At 36.5% G+C, this 21,665-nt stretch overlaps 2 protein-coding genes across 2 annotated transcripts; one reads left to right on the top strand and one right to left on the bottom strand.

Annotated features, from left to right (window-relative positions):
• Positions 1 to 3,677: 3,677 nt before the first annotated feature.
• On the top strand, positions 3,678 to 8,107 carry LOC149211777 (uncharacterized). The gene is made up of 4 exons (XM_089390473.1): positions 3,678 to 3,862; positions 3,971 to 4,118; positions 6,270 to 6,385; positions 7,085 to 8,107. Exons 1-4 carry the CDS (start codon positions 3,812 to 3,814, stop codon positions 7,535 to 7,537), a joined length of 768 nt encoding a protein of 255 aa, XP_089246599.1. The 5' UTR covers positions 3,678 to 3,811; the 3' UTR covers positions 7,538 to 8,107.
• Positions 8,108 to 18,608: 10,501 nt separating this feature from the next.
• On the bottom strand, positions 18,609 to 19,758 carry LOC149211776 (FRIGIDA-like protein 4a). Its single transcript, XM_089388477.1, has 4 exons — positions 19,650 to 19,758; positions 19,486 to 19,553; positions 19,305 to 19,376; positions 18,609 to 19,187 (listed from the first exon to the last, which is right to left on the bottom strand). The coding sequence occupies exons 1-4, from the start codon at positions 19,756 to 19,758 to the stop codon at positions 18,609 to 18,611; spliced, it is 828 nt and encodes a 275-aa protein (XP_089244603.1).
• Between the last annotated feature and the right edge of the window lie 1,907 nt (positions 19,759 to 21,665).

Here is a 21,665-nt window from a genome sequence, read left to right as displayed (position 1 = left end):
ATATAGCTCCCGAACAATTTTCCTTTCTTCAACATCGACAGATACACGAAGCAATAGCCACTACACAGGAGATCCTCCACACTCTGAAAACTAAGAAACAGAAAGGTATGATCCTCAAGGTAGACCTCTCTAAGGCATTTGATAGGGCAAATTGGCTCTACATCAGATTAATCCTCGCTCATCTTGGCTTCCCTTTTGCCTACATCAAATGGATTATGAGCTGTATCAAAGATGTTTCCTATAGTGTACTCCTTAACGGGGAAGCTAACCCATTCTTCCTATCAGAAAGGGGTCTCAGACAGGGCTGTCCCCTCTCCCCGCTACTCTTCCTCCTCATTATGGAAGGTCTGAGCAGAGCCATCAATGCGGCAAAGGACAGACATCAGCTCACTGGTATCAAGATCTCGAATAATTTTTTTCTGACTCATCTTCTCTTTGTTGATGATGTTCTGATCTTTTTGAATGGAAGTATCAGAGATTCTTCAATTATGTGCAATATATTCAAGCTCTTTCAACAGGCTACGGGTATGATGATAAATGAATATAAATCCTCCATCACCATTATTGGTTGCTCACAGCATGAGGCGATTTATACCACCCAACGTTTCCCCTTTACTTCCCTTAATTTGGATGATGGGCTTAAATATTTGGGCTTCCGTTTAAAGCCCTCGGGTATAGGATTGCAGACTGGACATGGCTCATTGCAAAAGTGGAGAAAAGATTACATATCTGGTACCACAAATATCTATCTAGGGCTGGCAGACTAACTCTCATCAAAGCGGTTATCGAGGCCAAAAGGAATACTTAACAGATTACAAAACACTTGCTGCAGATTCTTATGGAAAGGGAACCAACCTCGAAAAACCTTTGCTTGGGTAAATTGGGATCGCATTGCTATCCCTAAACGCTAGGGTGGATGGGGCATAAAAAGGCTTGACATATTCTCGAAAGCTTTGGCCGCCAAGCTAGGCTGGCATCTTCTCAGCTCTAATAGTCTATGGACCCGGGTGGCACTAGAAAAATACATATGGCCTTCAACTATGGTGGACTGGCTCAGACAGAATCACCCCCCTGCTAGTAATATCTCCAATATATGGAAGGCTATGATGAATGCTCTCCCCATACCGCGTCTTGGTATTACCTGGAGAATTAAGGAAGGAAACGATGTACGCATTGGAAGAGGCCCTTGGGTAGGATGTGTAAATTCTCATAGGTTACCTACTGATTTAATTAGCTACCTGAATGACAGAGGCATCATATACATCAAACATATCGGAGATCATCTCAATACCTCTATCTTTCAACAAGCTTGGAAATCAACCTCTGATCTGAACATTCCTGCACATTGGAGACAAGACTGGCAGCTTTACATTGATGCCCTCACACAGGCCCACATTCGCTTAACAGAGGATCCTGATGAAATCATATGGGGCCTTGCCAAGTCTGGTCTTTACTCCCCAAAATAAGGATACATCAGTCTTATGGAACCTCATAAACCTCAATCTATTGATCCCTCTTTGAAATCCTTCTGGAAACTCAAGGCAACACCTCGCACCCGTCTGTTAATGTGGAACATTCTCTTTGAAAAAATCCCAACGAGTGCCAACCTGATGAAGAGATCTTTCCATGGCCCCTTTCGTTGTCATCTATGTCGTATGGCTGATGAGAACAACGATCATCTCTTCCTGCATTGCCCGTCATCTTTAGAGTTATGGAATGGTTTATCTGTACACTACCCTTCCTTACTCCCCTGGCGAGGTAACAATATCCAAGAGGCTTGGAACTCATGGTGCCTTTCTCATAAAGGCAAAGCCTTGAATTTGCCTCTCCTTGTCACCTGGGCCATTTGGATAGCCAGGAACCAATCCATTTTCAATCTCAGAGAATTGCACTGGCCATCCATCATTCAGCACATAATCGCTGATTATGATCTCCTTCCAGAAGAGGACCCTGTTGCCCCTTAGCGCATCATTTCCCCGGAAATTATTGACAAATCTGAACCATGGGCATACTTTGATGGCTGTGCCTAGGAAGCTGGATGTGGAGGGGGACTGATTTTACACCTGAATCATAATCACAGCTTCAAAATACAGGCTAACTTGGGGATGGGCACGAACAACTTTGCCGAACTCTCCTCTGCAAAACACCTCATACTTTTTTCATTATCTCATCATTGCGCTCATCTGTAGTTATTTGGTGATTCAAAAATCGTTTTCAATTGGCTGAACAATACATCTCAATGCAATGCATATACTCTTAGACATATTCTGAAGGAAGCGCACAGGTTGATAAACATTTTTTACTCTTTTTTCTGTCGTCATATCTACAGGGAACAAAATGCGGAGGCTGACCAACTTTCAAAAGAGGCAACGCATCTTCAGAACAATGTCTGGCTGATACAGGAAGAGATTGATGGTACCCACGATCAATATTACCACAGACCGTTTATAGAACAGGGATATAATTGAGCTCTAAGCTCAGGTTTTTGTTTGGGTTAATTATATAAATATGTATTAGTTTTTTTATCAGTCGACTGTTAAAACAGTTTCATATGCAGACAATCTTAGCACTCTCAATGTACAGAGGACAATATATAATTTTTGTGCTTCTCTTTTCCCTCTAACTGTAGAGGGTAGTTATGATTAACACTGAATACAGACTCCCTGCGAGGAGATCTACCACTCTGCAGTCAAATTTTTGTAATCAGACCTATATGTCTCCTGATAAGGCAAGTAAAGCCTCCATATGCATATGCCTCGGCATCTACAAAATGTAATTTCTTAAGTTAATAGAAATTACGACTTTTTCCAAGGGAAAAAAATAAAATAAAATAAGTAGACATATAATTTATTTAATGCTTAATCTGTAATTGATATATAACATCTTTAAAATATTAATAGCATTTTTGTTTATTTAATGTGGGTTACAAATCAAACATTTGGATATGCATTTTGAGTAAAATATTTTAATATCAAATATATAGAGACAGAGAGCAACATAGTTTTTATTTCATTAATAGGTATTTTCTAATTCAAGGAATGAGAGAAAGTAGAAAATGAGGGGGAAATACATTAACTTTTTAATGTGGAAAATGTAAATCATAAATAAAATATTCAATGTCAATATGTTATATAAAACAAGTAAAAAGACAAAATTATTATAGTTAAAAATTTTTATTAATGTGTTGCTCAAAACCAACATGAATCTATCATTAAGGAGGTTTGCATGTTTAAGGATTTGATCTTTCTCTAGATTTGATAGATGTAGAGTTAAGATGGAGCTATGTTGGTAATTTAATAATTAAATTTATATATTTCATTTTTGTCAATCTGATCAAAACATTAATTTAAAAAATATAAATATATATTTAAGCAGATATGTATGTCTATTTAGAATTGGAAGTTTACCATTTTCATTTATTTAGGTGGAAAAATTAGATAGTGGATGAAAATTTAACCCCATAAAATATCTACGGAATATTTACGCCGTAAGGCGTTTCCCTCTGGGAAGAACTCCCTTATATGCCATCGTGTCCTATTTTCGACCTTTGATCTGATGTGTTAGACGATTGAAAGAAATTATGCCGTTGGATCAGATCAGTATAGTTGAAATTTTAATCGGCGCTGGTTCAACTCCCTGCCCGCTGGAAACCCTTTGCAGAGTAGTGATGGCTTCGCTGGAGTTTCGATTTCCTTGGCATCTTCTTTTTTAGTGATGTCCTCCCGCCGCGGAATGCCAGCTACATCGCCGGAGGGTTGTTGTCACCTATGGTCTGTAATTATGATGTATCGCCGGAGGGCTGTTGTCACCTATGGTCTGTAATTATGATGTACCAGAGATCTGTGATCTAATGCCCAATTCGGTATGGCGCATTCAATCTCTCAATTTATGCAGCGTCTGCCCCGATATTGAGCCAACATCACTAGAATTTCAGGACCTTCTAATTCACTGCGTTGGGTATTTGTTCTAGGTCTGTAACTATTCTTTGTTTTCTCCTGAGGGTTCACGTCAGCGGTTTGATGCTACCATACCTGAAGCAAAGAATGAAAGGGCATACAAACCCCAGGAAGCGCTGCAAATTAACGTCATCGTGGGACGCCCTTCCATCACAGTTTCAGGTTAGTTTTCTATTTTCAAATATCTTGATCTGTAACCAGTTTTTTTCTAGATCCACTTGTTAGCATTTAGAGCACTAGGTTTCCACTACCCTGGCATTCAAGCTTTCATGAAATATGTTTAAAGGGTTTTGTATCCTTCTGGGAAATGGAGAAACCGGTTTGCGTGTAGGTCCAACCAACACTGATATTTACTGGGAAAGATTTTGGTATTAGAAGTGCGACAGAGAGCTCCACCTCTGGTTCAGACAATAGTCAGTCTACGTCTTCCAATATAAAGCCCAAGGAAGAGGGCTCTCGCACTGGCTCACCACCATGGCAACAACGAAAAGAATGCCAACTACATGTTCGAACTTGGAGAGAATTTTACGCCTCGATGTAAGAACACATCTTTCATCACGGTTTTGCTCGTTTGTGATGGGATTTTCCTTTTGGAGTCTTAGATCTAAACGAGGGTTATGTTGCTGATATTAAAATGTAGTTTATAAATAGCCTTTTGACCTGATCTACTCTACTAATCTGGCAAAAATATCTTGTTGTTTTTTTGAAAAAATACTTAGTAAAATGGGTGAAGTTAGGCATTTAGGACTCCAGATTTCTTGTTATTATTATATCTCAACCTAGGTAACATATATAATTCGTGATCAAAATAAAAACAACAAAATCTGGAAATCTTACCCATTTAACTCAGCCACCACTAAAGTTCCTGGGGTGAGTTCGATTCCCAAGCTCATGTACTGTTCTTGGCTTAATGGCTATCTGTAATTTGTAGGAAGAGATTGTAATAAATTGATACAATTATTAAAAATATTGATTTAAAATTTGACTGTCATTTGGCGTATGCATCTATACTGTATACTGCTACTAATTTTTATTTTTTCCATACGGAAATATTTAGTAGGAGCCAATTAGCCTTGGCCCATGTAATTTCACTTGAGCCAATTAGCCTTGGCCCATGTAATTTCACTTGATTTCCTTCCCACGAGATATCATGGTTTATGAAAATAGCTTAAGAAATTTCTCTGGCAGGTTGACTAATAATAGTTCTGCAGGTAACTATTTGACTTATCCAATGAGGTTGCAGGAGCTCCTCAGTCTCTTATGCCTTCCCAAAGTACAAATTCAACACAGAATGAATTTTCGGGAGGGATTGGGACGGGTAACTCTGTTCTCACCTTTGTTGTAGTTTCATTTGGATAAGAAGTTTTATTAGTATACGAGGTGTTCTGGCCCTATAAAGTCAACCAACATCTTGCAGTTGGATATATGGATTCTTGGTACAAGAAATCCAGAACCCATCTCCTCATTTTTTCTCATAGGTTTACGTTTTCATTTTTCTTCTACCCTATGTGTGGATTTTACTCAAAATCCATTGACTGACTATCATAACTATGAATTTCCCGGTGTAAGAAGTTCATAACCCATGGGCATTAGGCCTATTTGAATGATTTTCAATCCCATCTTGATTTAGTTGGCAATTTTTACTTGATTTAGTTGGCAATTTTTACTTCCTTGGCTGCGAGTTAACATCATTTACCCATTACCCATCTGGGCCATTTCTAACTACGTTTCGTGGTGTGAGAAGTTCATAACAACCTATTGGCATTAAGACTTCTTGAATGATATATTATCCCATTTGCATTTAGACAACTGTTTCACTTCCTTGCCAGGCGAGTTACCATCATCTATTCATGATCATACTTAATAAACCCAATTTTATAGACATGATGGATTGGAGGATTTTGAATTTTTGTAATAATCCAAATATTTTACTGCCTCCTTTATGGGATTTGGGTATGGAATCACAAGAAATATGAACTATACTATTTTTTGAGTGCTTTGTTCATGGGTTTTTACCATTGATTTAGACCTAGAAATTGAGCAGACAATTCCACTAAAATTTGCTGCCCTGTTTTTGGGTTTATTACCGGGAATATGAAATCCACTCACGACATTTCCATCTTTCTGTACCATTAAAAATCGAAGAGCCAGTTTGTTTTTTTGTTTTTGGCTTCTTTCTTTTATGTTTTTACTGTGAAACTCCCCTACTAATCTACTCTAGCGAAGGCCTTTTGTCTGATCCACTTAGACACCCCTTGTATTTAAGAGTGCTGAAGGTAGTTAAGGTTTAATACATGTGCTTGTTTGTTGCAGATGTCAGTGAATCTCTTCTTTATGAAGAGAAATGGCATGCATGTGCTGGTCCACTTGTTACTTTGCCTCGTATTGGGGAGAGAGCTTTTCACTTTCCTCAAGGCCACATAGAGCAGGTATGGTGAAATTAATGGAAATGTTGATATGTGTTTCAGGGCAACAACTCAAATTGCATAGGGTTTTGAAAATCTATTGCCAAGGATCTTTCAAAATATAAACAATCTAATCATATTTATTGATTGTGTACACCATAATAGGTTATGCATCAACAAACCAAGGGGTTGATAAGCATATGCCACTGTATAATTACGCTTAAAAGGGTTTAAAATGATATATTGAACGATAAATGGACTGCTGCAATGTTTTAATTTTGATGATAAAATGTAAAATATTTTAATTTCAATTACATATATATTATATATCATTTAACTTTAATATAAATATTTATGGTTAAAATATTTATTTCATTTTATATATATACAATTTAAATTATGAAAATCAACACGTTCTATTTTTCACTCTAAAGAAGTTTGCAGGTCAAAAAATTTGAGATCCTTTTCCAGTGAAAAAAAATTGATCTTTCTCGTTAGATCAATACATCTTCAATGAGACACCTATGGCATGAAGCTAGAGCTGAGCTATCGCATGAAGCGGCTCTATACATATTGTCTGGCAGAAGTTAGGAATCTGATGAAATTTGATTAATTGGTTTTCATATTGTCTGGCAGAAGTTAGGAATATCATCTTTTTGTATATAGCCGCCCCCCTGGTGAAATTCTGACTTCTGCTCCATGTTTCATTGCCTGGTCGAGCAGATTGTCAAGCATATTCAGGAAGCCCCCTTTCTGCACTATGTATTTGACAGAAATTCTCCTTCAGCAAGTTTGAAGAAACAAAGGGATTATGCGGATATGTTTGGAAAGGTAGACAGTTGGGCTAAGACCAGAAATTCTCTGAGAGATATATCTCCTGATGCAGTTATTCTTGTACAAAAGTTGGATCAAGATATCTCTCCTGAAAGTGAAGAACATGTGCTCTGCAATGGGAATGGAAGGCAGAGTTCAGATCAGCAGGGCCGCACAGCTGTTTGGGGTTTGGTCATTCAAGGTAGAAGTGTTGGAGTGAGTGCTTGTTATATTTTGAAGACAACGCAGATTGTTTCAACCATTGGATATTGCACCAGTTTCTGTTTGACAAGAGCAAAGTGCTTTGGTCCAACTCTCCATATCCATTTCCAAGAATCTTGGCTTCTCTCGTCTGCACCATAAGATTTCTCAATACCGATTATTTTTCCATTCATTGAGACATTCACTACAGTTGTCTAGTGCATATATCAATTATCATTGTAATCATAGCTAAGGTCTTACATCATTTACATGGGGAAATTCCAAATTGTGAAACCCTAATGAAAACAAGTACACTATACATTGAGTCTTAGCCTGGTCTACTGTAGTAAACAGACGTAATTCCTTTTTCGTTTCATTAATTAATTCATAATACTGATTCATTCAAATTGGTATTTTGATTGGCTTCCTGTGTTAATTCTCGCTAACTGTGTAATGGTGGGAATTTAGGTGCAACTCTACCCAAAGAAATAGAATAAACCCATTATTTAATCCGTGTTCAAAAGCCCATCTTGAACAGAGACAGACAGAGACAGACAGTAAGTACGTTGTGGCTTTAACATTTCGGTTATGGACCTTCAAATTCTGATTGTAAGCATGTCATGTAATTGGATGTGATGGTGGAGATGCAAATTGCTTGTGAAGTAATGAAGTCTTTATCTTTGAGTGAAATGATAATCCTACTTTCTGTAATCACAAAGTATCGTTGTGATATGATTAATACTCATTGATGTACAAAAATAAAATAAAGTTCATCTTTTATGTCATATGATGATGCTTATTGATGTATTAAGTTGATCATGCTGGAAGTGATCTTCACCTTTTATCATAATTCAAAATTGTCCCATAATTCAAAATTGTTCAAAATTACCCCACGTCTCTGTGGAGATTTTAGGTTCTTTAAAATACAAAATTTAAAAGTTAGTCTCATCTTTGTGTGATATGATAATGCTACTTTTGGTAATCACATAAAAATATCGTTGTTGCAATATGATTACTACTCATTGATGTACAAAACTAAAATAAAGTTGATTTTTAATGTGATATGATAATACTTATTGATGTATTAAGTTGATGATGTTGGAAGTGATCTTCACCTTTTATCATAATTCAGAAGTGTTCAAAATTGTCCCACGTCTATCAAAAGTGTTCAAAATTGTCCCGCGTCTATGTAGAGATTTTAGAGGCTTTAAATTACAAAATTTAAAAGGTTCCCAAATTTTAGAACTGTTGGGGTGTATTTCGTTGGAAATGTAATTTTTCAAAACTATGCTGTTGTAATGTTGTAGTCATTTATTTTAATACTTATTCTATATAAAAATAATATGTATCCTATGTAACAAATTGTCCCCCTCTATGTAGAGATTTTAGAGTCTTTAAATTACAAAATTTAAAAGGTTTAAAAGGTTCCCAAATTGTGTAATTTAAAAGGTTCCCAAATTTGAGAAATGTTGGGCTACTCTAAAATTACAAAATTGGAAAGTTCCCAAATTTGAGAAATGTTGGAACTCTAAAATTACAAAATTTAAAAGGTTCCCAAATTTGAGAAATGTTGGGTTGACTCTAAGACTACAAAATTTAAAAGGGTCCCAAATTTGAGAAATGTTGGACGTATTTTGTTGGAAACATAATTTTTCATAATTATATTGTTGTAGTTATTTCTTTTAATACTTATTCTATATAAAATATGTCTATTCTATTTTAGTACTTATTCTATATAAAATATGTCTCTTAATGCTTATTCTATATAAAATATTTCTCTTATGTAACAAAAGAAAAATTCTATTCTATTTTAAATTTTTTCTATATAAAATATGTCTCTAAAAAGTTTCAAAAGAAAAGAACAAAAGAAAAAGTTTTTTTCTTTTAGGTTTTCAAATATTTGAGAAATCTTCGGCCTATTTTTCTTGGAAATGTGATTAGTTTTGGTCCTCAAATTTGAGAAATGTTCGGTGTATTTTTGTTGGAAATATGATTAGTTTTCAACAACCCTCCAAGAGAACCTTGAAATTTTTGGAGCACCTACACCAGGCCAAGCCACCAACCCTGCCAGGTTCTCCTCAGACAGTTTACCAGCCTTGCCAGGTTCTCAAGTTCTCTTCAAAGAGTTCAATAGTCTCTACTCAAAGAGTTAACAGTCTCAAGCCCTACCAGGTTCCACTCAAAGAGTTTACCAGCCTTGCCAGGTTCTCAGGTTCTCTTCAAAGAGTTCAATAATCTCTACTCAAAGTTTAACAGTCTCAAGCCCTGCGAGGTTCTCACGGTCTCTTCAAAGTGTTCAATAGTCTCTATTTAAAGAGTTTAACAGTCTCAAGGAGCTTAAGGAAGAATCTAAGTTTTCTGTTAAGTAAAAGCAGGTTGCTGCCTTAGTAGGTCAGTCGCAGTATCAAAACGTCACTAAAACTGATCCTTGCGATTGTTGCAACTATTGCGACTAATGCAACTCACAGGTCGCAGAGGTCACGAGTCGAACTTTCCATCTTCGTAAACTTGACCTTCTGAGTTGCAGAGGTCGCAAAGGTTGCAAGATTGCGCCACGCCTCGCCGAGCATAAACATGACTATGCGACTTGCAAGGTTGCACTGTTCACTCAGGGATTGGTATGTGACCATGCGAATGTTGCGACAGGGGCAGGAAGAATCTCGTATTTACTCTTAGGACGACAATAATTGATCTTTGTAGATTCTCTAGACTATTGATTTAGTTGGCAATTTTTACTTCCTTGGCTGCGAGTTACCATCATTTACCCATTACCCATCTGGGCCATCTCTAACTACGTTTCGTGGTGTGAGAAGTTCATAACAACCTATTGGCATTAAGACTTCTTGAATGATATATTATCCCATTTGAATTTATACAACTGTTTCACTTCCTTGCCAGGCGAGTTACCATCATCTATTCATGATCATACTCAATAAACCCAATTTTATAGACATGATGGATTGGAGGATTTTGAATTTTTGTAATAATCCAAATATTTTACTGCCTCCTTTATGGGATTTGAGTATGGAATTACAATAAATATGAACTATACTATTTTTTGAGTGCTTTGTTCATGGGCTTTTACAATTGATTTAGACCTAGAAATTGAGGAGACAATTCCACTAAAATTTGCTGCCCTGTTTTTGGGTTTATTACCGGGAATATGAAATCCACTCACGACATTTCAATCGTTCTGTACCATTAAAAATCGAAGAGCCAATTTGTTTGTTTGTTTTTGGCGTCTTTCTTTTATGTTTTTACTGTGAAACTCCCCTACTAATCTACTCTAGCGAAGGCCTTTTGTCTGATCCACTTAGACACCCCTTGTATTTAAGAGTGCTGAAGGTAGTTAAGGTTTAATACATGTGCTTGTTTGTTGCAGATGTCAGTGAATCTCTTCTTTATGAAGAGATATGGCATGCATGTGCTGGTCCACTTGTTACTTTGCCTCGTATTGGGGAGAGAGCTTTTCACTTTCCTCAAGGCCACATAGAGCAGGTATGGTGAAATTAATGGAAATGTTGATATGTGTTTCAGGGCAACAACTCAAATTGCATAGGGTTTTGAAAATCTATTGCCAATGGATCTTTCAAAATATAAACAATCTAATCATATTTATTGATTGTGTACACCATAATAGGTTATGCATCAACAAACCAAGGGGTTGATAAGCATATGCCACTGTATAATTATGCCGTAAGGCGTTTCCCTCTGGGAAGAACTCCCTTATATGCCACCGTGTCCTATTTTCAACCATTGATCTGATGTGTTAGACGATTAAAAGAGATTGTGCCGTTCGATCAGATCATTATAGTTGGAATTTTAATCAGCGCTGGTTGAAATCCCTGTTTATCTCATGCTGGAGAGATTACCCGCTCGAAACCCTTCGCAGACAGTAGTGATGGCTTCGCTGGAGTTTCGATTTCCTTGGCATCTTCTGATTTTTCTATAGTTATCTGTAGACAAATTTCCTGGCTGCCTGCTCAGTTTGAAAATCCCAATTTAGTGCGGATAGACCGCTTCAATTTTCTGTTCGAGTGCAAAGATCTCCGGGCCCTGAGCGGAATTTTGGATTCCCTCATATCTGAGGGTTTTGTTTTGCCATTCAGTACCCGCAAACAACTTTGCTCTCAGCTGCTCCGTCGAGCCCTTAACGCCAATTCCGTTGTCGAGGCCCAGAGTTTGGTGGATTACACCAAATGCATTGTAGATTTCAGTTTTCATGCCCTCAGGGAAGCAATGTTCGAATTAGGGTTTGGCAAATCCTCGAATGAGAAGATGCTTTATGTTGTGGAGGAGAAGATTTTCAGCTCCATTTTCGATCAAGATCGTCTTTTAGAGGTATTTAATTTACCTCATTTAAGGTTTAGGATTGAATTTTAAAGTTTAGTAGAGATCGACCAGGTTCGTGATTCATATCTTAGAATTTAAACTGCAACGATAGGTTGGGGTTCATGATTTCGGTTTTAAGGATCCATTAACATTGTGTTTAGAGTATAAATGATGTATTTTAAACTGCATATCTGACTTAGGAGTCTAGAGCTTAGACTTGAGAACGCCAACAACAAACGACTCTGTTCTAGAGTGCAGGTTTTAGATTTTATAATTCGAAGGTAGCCGATTGTTAACGTTTAGGATTTATTATTAAAAATGGGGGTTTAGGGTTTAGCGTTTAACGTTTATGTTCAGAAGTTAATGGTTATTAAATTTTGGTGATTTTTAGTATGTGCTGGAGAAAGAGGCAAAGGAGGAGGAGGAAGCTTTGATGAAGTCTAGACTAGCAATTTATCTTGGAAATGGATTGCAATCTAAAGATTCAGAGACCAGTTTGTTGGCACTTAAATTGGCATGCTCCTGCTGCTTCAATTCCAGACTCATTTTTTTCAGGCTTCTACCTATATTTGAGACGACACTCTATCATGAGGATTGTTCCATGCGTGAATACGTGCTGGCATGTCTGATGGATTTGATCTTTATCCACCATTCAACTATTCATTTACAAACTGTCTTCCATTTTATTTCCCCCTTCCTGTATGCTCCAACACCTACCCTTCAGCTTGCGGCTGTTATTGGTTGCGGTAAGTTCTGTTCATCTGTGTCTAGAATACATTTGTTTTGATGCCACATTTGGTGTGGGACTGGCTCTCTTTCCCAAGGGTAATAATCAAATTGTAAATCTCTCCTTGCAGAAAGTTTAAAGCCCTGGTTGCCCTTGTGTTGCACACAGATAGGGCACTCCTTAGACAATTTAATTACCTGCACCAACAAAATTCACAGAAATGGCAGCCAGAATCAGTTATATATGTTCTTTCAAAAATATATGGATTTAATAATGCAAATGAGTTCTTGGTTTATCTCACCTTTGGCACACATTTGAAACAAAATAAGTGGCTACATGCTAATTGCTTCGGCTCCACAACGGCATCTGCACATAGATTTATGGGTAGAAGTTTCAGATTTTGTTTTCTGTTGTTAGAATACAGATAAATCATTGAAATAACAATTTAAAAAAAACGAATATTCTAAGTACCCAGGCATATAGAACAAGTAAGTTCCTTATCGATAGCATATTTTGATGATGCTTGTGTTAAAACTTTGGAAATAGTGGGCATGTTCCCCATTGTTTTCTTTGTAGTATATAATACTGTTTTAATACCATTGGATCCATTAAGATTTGAAAATGGACTCTCTGGAAGGTTATGTCCATAACTGTTGCAAGGAAAGAAACTCACTGATCATTACCTTTTTATAATAATCACCAAAACAAAACAAAGTAGCTTCTATTCAACTACTTCCAGGAACCCATTATTGACAACTTGTTTTCTAAGTAAATCTTTGTCATGTTCTTTATTTTACAGAACTGCAGACTGTGGATGATGGTCTCTACTTTTCTTGATCATCATTGTCCCGCTTAGGCTTATCTTCGTTATTCTCCAGTACCTCAAGCAGGTTCCCAAGATGATCGGTTGAAGGAAACTTGTTGAGATCTGCATAAGCGGATGAATGAAATTACTTAAATGCAAAGTGACAATCTCTAGAGAACAGATTAGAAAGTTATCCATATATCAGGAAATTAACAGCTTGACATATCCATCCCCAATAAGATTTTGTATGAATGACTTAAATTTTACTCTCGATGGAAGCATTGAAGCACTTGTGGCCAGTGGAATGTGTGTCCATGGAGGGTAAGATTTTAGTAACCGTTACCAAACTATTGTGAAATGTATTCTAGAATATCTAGTAAGGATTTGTGACATTGTCTTTTCTAGTGATGGTCACAAATCATGACCACAACAATGCAATTCAGTCAGATCTTTGAGGACCAATGTTCACAATCTATGTTAAACACCATCTGTACAAATCAAAAATAAATGCCCAAAAGGGTTTAAAATGATATATTGAACGATAAATGGACTGCTACAACGTTTTAATTTTGATGGTAAAATGTTAAATATTTTAATTTCAAACATATATATTATATATCATTTAACTTTTTTATAAATTTTTATGGTTAAAATATTTATTTCATTTTATATATACTTTTTTTTGACATTCAAAGATACAATTTAAATTATGAAAATCAACACGTTCTATTTTTCACTCTAAAGAAGTTTGCAGGTGAAAAAATTTGAGATCCTTTTCCAGTGAAAAAAATTGATCTTTCTCGTTAGATCGCGTACTTAAAATGGATCTATACAATTTGATTTTTCTTGACTTAGGTTAGATCCGTACTTAAAATAAATCTATGTTAATTTTACAGATCAAATATATTTTTAATAATATAGTAATATTAAAAAAATTCTATCCTCAACTTAATCTAAATCACTACAGCAAATTAACAATCCACTATCGTAAAAAATGTTAACCACATATTTTCAACCCAACCTAACTCAACTCAACTCAAATTTCAACAGAACGAGCAACTTAGGTTCATGGATGGGCGTTCAGATCTCTCAAATGCAGCACATTTCGAGGCTAGGTCAGTTACGGTTCTGAAACCATGAGGAAATTTTTCACGTACTAAAACATGCGAATCTCTAATTGACTCCAAGTCATTCTCCTGAAATTTGAGATTGACCTATTTATACAGAGAAAAAATAATAATATCCGTCGGTCCATGGGAGTCAGAATTTAATGGCCATAATAGGTCGATCGGAGTCAAAAATTTTAATAGGAGCATCACTCTGAATTCCCTCCCTTTTATCTCACAAATAAAAAAAGACTTGTAAATAAAGTATTTAAGTGGTAGCAACCAAGTATACTGATGGATGCCACAACCAAGTATACTGATAAAATCCTTGATGTATCTCGGGGCACTCCTCAAACAATTTAATTACCTGCACCAACAGAATTCATAGAAATGGCAGCCTGAATCAGTTATATATGTTCTTTCAAAAATATATTGATTTAATAATGAAAATGAGTGCTTGGTTTATCTAACCTTTGGCACACATTTGAAACAAAATAAGTGGCTACACGCTAATTGCTTCGGTTCCACAACGACATCTGCACATAGATTTATGGGTAGAAGTTTCAGATTTTGTTGTCTGTTGTTAGAATACAGATAAATCATTGAAATAACAATGTAAAAAAAAACGATTATTCTAAGTACCCAGGCATATAGAACAAGTAAGTTCCTTATCGATAGCAGATGTTGATGATGCTTGTGTTAAAACTTTGGAAATAGTGGGCATGTTCCCCATTGTTTTCTATGTACTATATAATATTGTTTTAATATCATTGGATCCATTAAGATTTGAAAATGGACTCTGTGGAAGGTTATGTCCATAACTGCTGCAAGGAAAGAAACTCACTGATCATTACCTTTTTATAATAATCACCAAAACAAAACAAAGTAGCTTCTATTCAACTACTTCCAGGAACCCATTAGTGATAACTTGTTTTCTAAGTAAAATCTTTGTCATGTTCTTTATTTTACAGAACTGCAGACTGTGGATGAGGGTCTCTACCTTTCTTGATCATCATTGTCCCACTTAGGTTCATCTTCGTTATTCTCCAGTACCTCAAGTAGGTACCCAAGCTGATCGGTTGAAGGAAACTTGTTGAGATCTGCATAAGAGGATGAATGAAATTACTTAAATGCAAAGTGACAGTCTCTAGAGAACATGTCTTGAATAAGTGGGTATCCTAGGTTTACCTTTTGATGCCTTGGATTCTATTTCAAACTGTGGGAATCCATTACTGAATCTATTCTCGAGGGGGTGAGAAACAATAATAGGTAGTGATGTTGTAGGTACATTTGGGTAAATATCGATTTCTTTCTTTACACCAGCTCTTTCCTTAGGAAAATAAATTTCATTTATAATCAAGCCTTCATAAAACTAGCTGCTATCATATTTCAGGTATCTGGCTCCAGAACATTTCATGTATGGCAAGGTTAATGAGAAGATGGACGTGTATTCCTTTGGAGTAGTTCTTCTAGAGCTAATAACAGGAAGAAAACCAATCAATGACAAGAATCCTAAAGGCCAAGAAAGCTTGGTTATGTGGGTAGGGCTCTAGTGTCCTTGCTTGTTTTGTATTTGATAATTTTGGATTCTTTTGGTTTCTTTGTCTTGGTTCAGAATCTTAATCTCTTGTAAATTTCAAAATTTAGGCAAGGCTGCTTGTTTTGTATTTGATAATTTTGGATTCTTTTGGTTTCTTTGTCTTGGTTCAGAATCCTAATCTCTTGTAAATTTCAAAATTTAGGCAAGGCCATTACTGGCAGCTGGCTCTGTAAAAGAACTTGTAGATCCACTTTTCTAAGATGCTTATGACATGAGGAAGATGAAGAGAATGGTCATTGGTGCAGCATGTTGTCTAAGACAAGGAGCTTAGTTTCGACCTCGAATGAACAAAGTAATTACTCTTATTCTCATTAGTTGCATATGTATGTTTCAGTTTCTGATCTTATGTCAAATTTAGTTGCTTGAAGACATTTCCTTTCCTGTGAGGAGTTAGTGCTAGAATTGTTTTTTCCCATAAGGAAGAATGGCACATGAAATATCGAGTTGATATCCTTATGTCATAGAGTAAAGGGTGTTTAGACCTAGTGTTTAGGGTTGTAATCTAAACATTTGTTTAGTAGTTCAATTTGTAAAATCATCACCCTTAAACAGGTTAGCCCTAAATGCTGATGGTGGATTATGGCAAAATATTCAAAGCCTCAATTGCCAATAATCTATTTTTCCATTAATGAAATATAATATTCTTTGAATATTAGCAAAATAGATTACATCATATCTCAAACCAAAGCTTCAGTATGCAAATTACCCCTCCCTGAATAGGCAAGAAGAGCCAGCATATCTGCTTTCGCTCCAATATCAAGAGAGTATATAGCTTTCCTGAGAATCACTATCCTAGCTGAAATCTAGATTGAAAGATTTGAATTGAAAGCTTTGGTTTCCCCAAATAAAGTGGCTTACCTTTGCATTAAACTGACTTTGTGAAATTTCAAACAATGGATAAATGTTAATGTAAGAACGTGAACTTATTCTTCCTCATTGTTTGTCTGTAACTTATTATTGCATACTTTGAAATTACTACGAGGAGAAGGAGATGACCTACCTTATTGGACCAAGAGGTAATTGACAATGTCCATGGAATTAGATGAATTGATTGAGGATGAATCTGGAGAAAACTCTGGGAGTTGTGACATCCAAACTCATCTATCACTTGCAATGCTTGGAGTTAATGATGGTTTGGTATCAAACAGTTGTCCAGATCAAAGTGTAAATCTTGTACATGAGAGCAGAACATTGGAAGATTATTTCTATGGACAGTATAGCCGTTCAACAAGCTTTGATTGATTTAAATCTACTTCTCTGAGCTTCATAATTTTTCTTACTCCTTGCTTCTCTAAAAGCTTAAATATTTTATACTTGGTGTATTGCTGTGAGCCAATGCCACTACTTAGCTATGTTCAATTTCAATCACTCTCCATATTGGCTGAAGCTGTGTCTGAAGTTGAGTGGAGTCCATGTAAAGTCCCTTGCCAATTCCTTGTATAAATGTGAAAGCCATTAGTGGTCACTCGTTTTCGTGACCCACTGGTGCTCACTAGAGCTGAAAATTTTTCTTGTCCTTGCCTTTGGAGCAATTGTATGTATGTGGAAGGAAAGGCAATTATGATATCGCTATTGATATGCCAAACCATTGTTATGTACTTTTTTAGGTTTGACGATGTGTAACTTATGGTTTAGCTTGGTACATTCTCTTGTATACTAGTTTACTTTGAATTTGTCAATATCATAAGCCCAATAACGATTTAAGTGTATGTATGCATGGTAGAACTGCATTGCGGTTGAACTTTTTCTAAAATTAAGTTGTATTTAAAGAAATATGGTGTCTAGAAAGCATAGAACTCCAAACATCAAATCTCTTTGCTCCTTTTAGGCTTGAACCAACATCTCTTCTAGAGAAATTCAACAATTCTAATTTAATAATCCTATCGGCCTCTCTTTGTACCTTTTGAGACAATTGCTAGTTCTAGATGGGACATATAACTCCAATGTGCTTTGTCCTTGTTACAGAGAACACAAAAATATTAATGCAGGGTATAACAACTATACCACTAGCACTACAAATCATTTCTGCTCAAAAAGGGGGATTTAAATCATGCAACAGCTTAAGAGGGGCAGGGTTCAGTTTCAAAAATAGCCTTACAATTGGACTAATCAAAATAAAATCTGATTCGCTTCATAGGCGTAGAGTAAACAGGTACCAATGAGGTAACATGCAAGTGGACAATTAAATCATATTCAGCACAAGACCAGCCCTTGGCATACAATGCAATTGAAAGTCTTGTGTTATGAGCTCCGAACAAGATCACAAATGATATATTATTCACCAAATTTTAATCTTCCACAAAGAGACAGATTGATCCTCTCTAATTTGTCAAACAAATAAAAAAATACCAAAAGTATGCATGGAATCATCTTTGAACTGTAAACACTATAGTATATAGTAACCTAGGAAAGTGATGAAGCACTCAATACCATACAAAAATAAAATTCCTTAATAGAAGATTCCTTAATAGAAGAAAACACCACTGAAAATTGTTAAAAGCTGCCAAATGAACTTTTCCAATCTTTTAGATTTACAGAAACAAAGTAAAAAAACCTCTTCAAAGCTAAGTGCTTACTACCAGCCACATCCAATAGAAAAGGTTTTATGGGGCCTGATAAGATCAGAACTTTCTTGACCACGATAAGATAAGCACCATACCTACCTAATGTATAAAAGAAGACTGATAAGTTGGAGGAGGGGCAGGCAGTCTACTGCCAAAGTGATGGTTGCTGTAGTTAGTAGAGGAATTGTAAGAATCGGAACCCAATAACGAAGGCCCCATGTTATCTGATGGATACATATATGGCCTTGAGAGCGAGACTGGAGTCCTATTTCCAACACCATAGCCTGCTCCATATAATCCTTGGTTTGATCTGTCATATGCATTTTGGCACTGTAGGTTGTAGGATGTAACACCTGGAGCTGCACCAGAATATTGTACTCTATCCAAAGACCTATAAAAGCTTCTGTCTACACCATTGGAAGAATCATAAAGAGTCGGAGTTCTTTCATCTGCACTTAACGAAGGCATATATACACCAGCATTTCCTCCATTGGCACGAGGACGCTTAGGTTGAGACTTAACAGCACCTGCAGCCCTCTTTCTGTAAGCCTTAGCTTTCTCTAGCTGAGCTACACGCTTTTGAAGAGGATCTGGTGAGAGCTGCGATTCAAGTTTGTGCTCCTTAATGCACTTTATAACAGCTCTGTAAGCAGAAAGCTCTTTTGTATTTACTTCATTCTGTAGTAGCAAATAAAAATATCGGTCAAAAAAGGAACTTCCGATATAACCAACAATACTAAGCCAAAATGATCATCACATAACAAGACATTTTGTATAACAGTAATACAATCGTACTTGTGCAATACTAGAGTTATTCCCGCTTTTTAAACTTGCCTGAGAAGCTTTCTTAGCATCTTTCAGATATTCCTTCAACAAAGGAACAGGTGCAAACTTCTCTGTTAGCCCAAATGCATGAGCAAAGTTGATTGCCTCAATTTGTTTTCAACAAAGGAACAGGTGAAAACTTCTCTGTCACCCCAAATGCATGAGCAAAGTTGACTGCCTCAATTTGTTTTCCACTATTGACCAGGGTTTCTATAACATCTGCATGAAATTGTCACAAAATTTTCAGTTAATCTGAATATTTCACAAACATTTGAAATACCAAAAGACAGTTTACTGTGAAAGAAAAAACAATACAGACAACTTCAACGGATTTGTCAATAAAGATAACAGCTATGCCAGCTTGAGACCATTTTCGTAAGTAAACAATTCCCCACTCATGAAAGGCCTTATGACACTTTACCATAGTGATTAGTTTTGGTCCTCAAATTTGAGAAATGTTCGGTGTATTTTTGTTGGAAATATGATTAGTTTTCAACAACCCTCCAAGAGAACCTTGAAATTTTTTGAAATTTTTGGAGCACCTACACCAGGCCAAGCCACCAACCCTGCCAGGTTCTCCTCAGAGAGTTTACCAGCCTTGCCATGTTCTCAAGTTCTCTTCAAAGAGTTCAATAGTCTCTACTCAAAGAGTTAACAATCTCAAGCCCTACCAGGTTCCACTCAAAGAGTTTACCATCCTTGCCAGGTTCTCAGGTTCTCTTCAAAGAGTTCAATAGTCTCTACTCAAAGTTTAACAGTCTCAAGCCCTGCCAGGTTCTCACGGTCTCTTCAAAGTGTTCAATAGTCTCTACTCAAAGAGTTTAACAGTCTCAAGGAGCTTAAGGAAGAATCTAAGTTTTCTATTAAGTAAAAGCAGGTTGCTTCCTTAGTAGGTCAGTCGCAGTATCAGAACGTCACTAAAACTGATCCTTGCGATTGTTGCAACTATTGCGACTAATGCAACTCACAGGTCGCAGAGGTCACGAGTCGAACTTTCCATCTTCGTAAACTCGACCTTCTGAGTTGCAGTGGTCGCAAAGGTTGCAAGATTGCGCCACGCATCGCCGAGCATAAACATGACTATGCGACTTCCAAGGTTGCACTGTTCACTCAGGGATTGGTATGTGACCATGCAACTGTTGTGACAGGGGCAGGAAGAATCTCGTATTTACTCTTAGGACGACAATAATTGATGACAATAATTGATCTTTGTAGATTCTCTAGACTATTGATTTAGTTGGCAATTTTTACTTCCTTGGCTGTGAGTTACCATCATTTACCCATTACCCATCTGGGCCATCTCTAACTACGTTTTGTGGTGTGAGAAGTTCATAACAACCTATTGGCATTAAGACTTCTTGAATGATATATTATCCCATTTGCATTTAGACAACTGTTTCACTTCCTCGCCAAGCGATTTACCATCATCTATTCATGATCATACTCAATAAACCCAATTTTATAGACATGATGGATTGGAGGATTTTGAATTTTTGTAATAATCCAAATATTTTACTGCCTCCTTTATGGGATTTGAGTATGGAATCACAAGAAATATGAACTATACTATTTTTTGAGTGCTTTGTTCATGGGTTTTTACCATTGATTTAGACCTAGAAATTGAGCAGACAATTCCACTAAAATTTGCTGCCCTGTTTTTGGGTTTATTACCGGGAATATGAAATCCACTCACGACATTTCCATCTTTCTGTACCATTAAAAATCGAAGAGCCAGTTTGTTTGTTTGTTTTTGGCGTCTTTCTTTTATGTTTTTACTGTGAAACTCCCCTACTAATCTACTCTAGCGAAGGCCTTTTGTCTGATCCACTTAGACACCCCTTGTATTTAAGAGTGCTGAAGGTAATTAAGGTTTAATACATGTGCTTGTTTGTTGCAGATGTCAGTGAATCTCTTTTTTATGAAGAGATATGGCATGCATGTTCTGGTCCACTTGTTACTTTGCCTCGTATTGGGGAGAGAGCTTTTCACTTTCCTCAAGGCCACATAGAGCAGGTATGGTGAAATTAATGGAAATGTTGATATGTGTTTCAGGGCAACAACTCAAATTGCATAGGGTTTTGAAAATCTATTGCCAATGGATCTTTCAAAATATAAACAATCTAATCATATTTGTTGATTGTGTACACCATAATAGGTTATGCATCAACAAACCAAGGGGTTGATAAGCATATGCCACTGTATAATTATGCCGTAAGGTGTTTCCCTCTGGGAAGAACTCCCTTATATGCCACCGTGTCCTATTTTCAACCATTGATCTGATGTGTTCGACGATTAAAAGAGATTGTGTCGTTCGATCAGATCATTATAGTT

Source organism: Pinus tabuliformis, chromosome 1_1 (genome assembly GCF_031772625.1).
Source record: "Pinus tabuliformis cultivar Carrire ecotype Pingquan chromosome 1_1, CPIR1, whole genome shotgun sequence".
In the NCBI taxonomy this organism is placed as follows: domain Eukaryota; kingdom Viridiplantae; phylum Streptophyta; class Pinopsida; order Pinales; family Pinaceae; genus Pinus; species Pinus tabuliformis.
The sequence above is the reverse complement of the archived record's forward strand: the minus strand, read 5'-3'. Positions and strand labels throughout refer to the sequence as shown.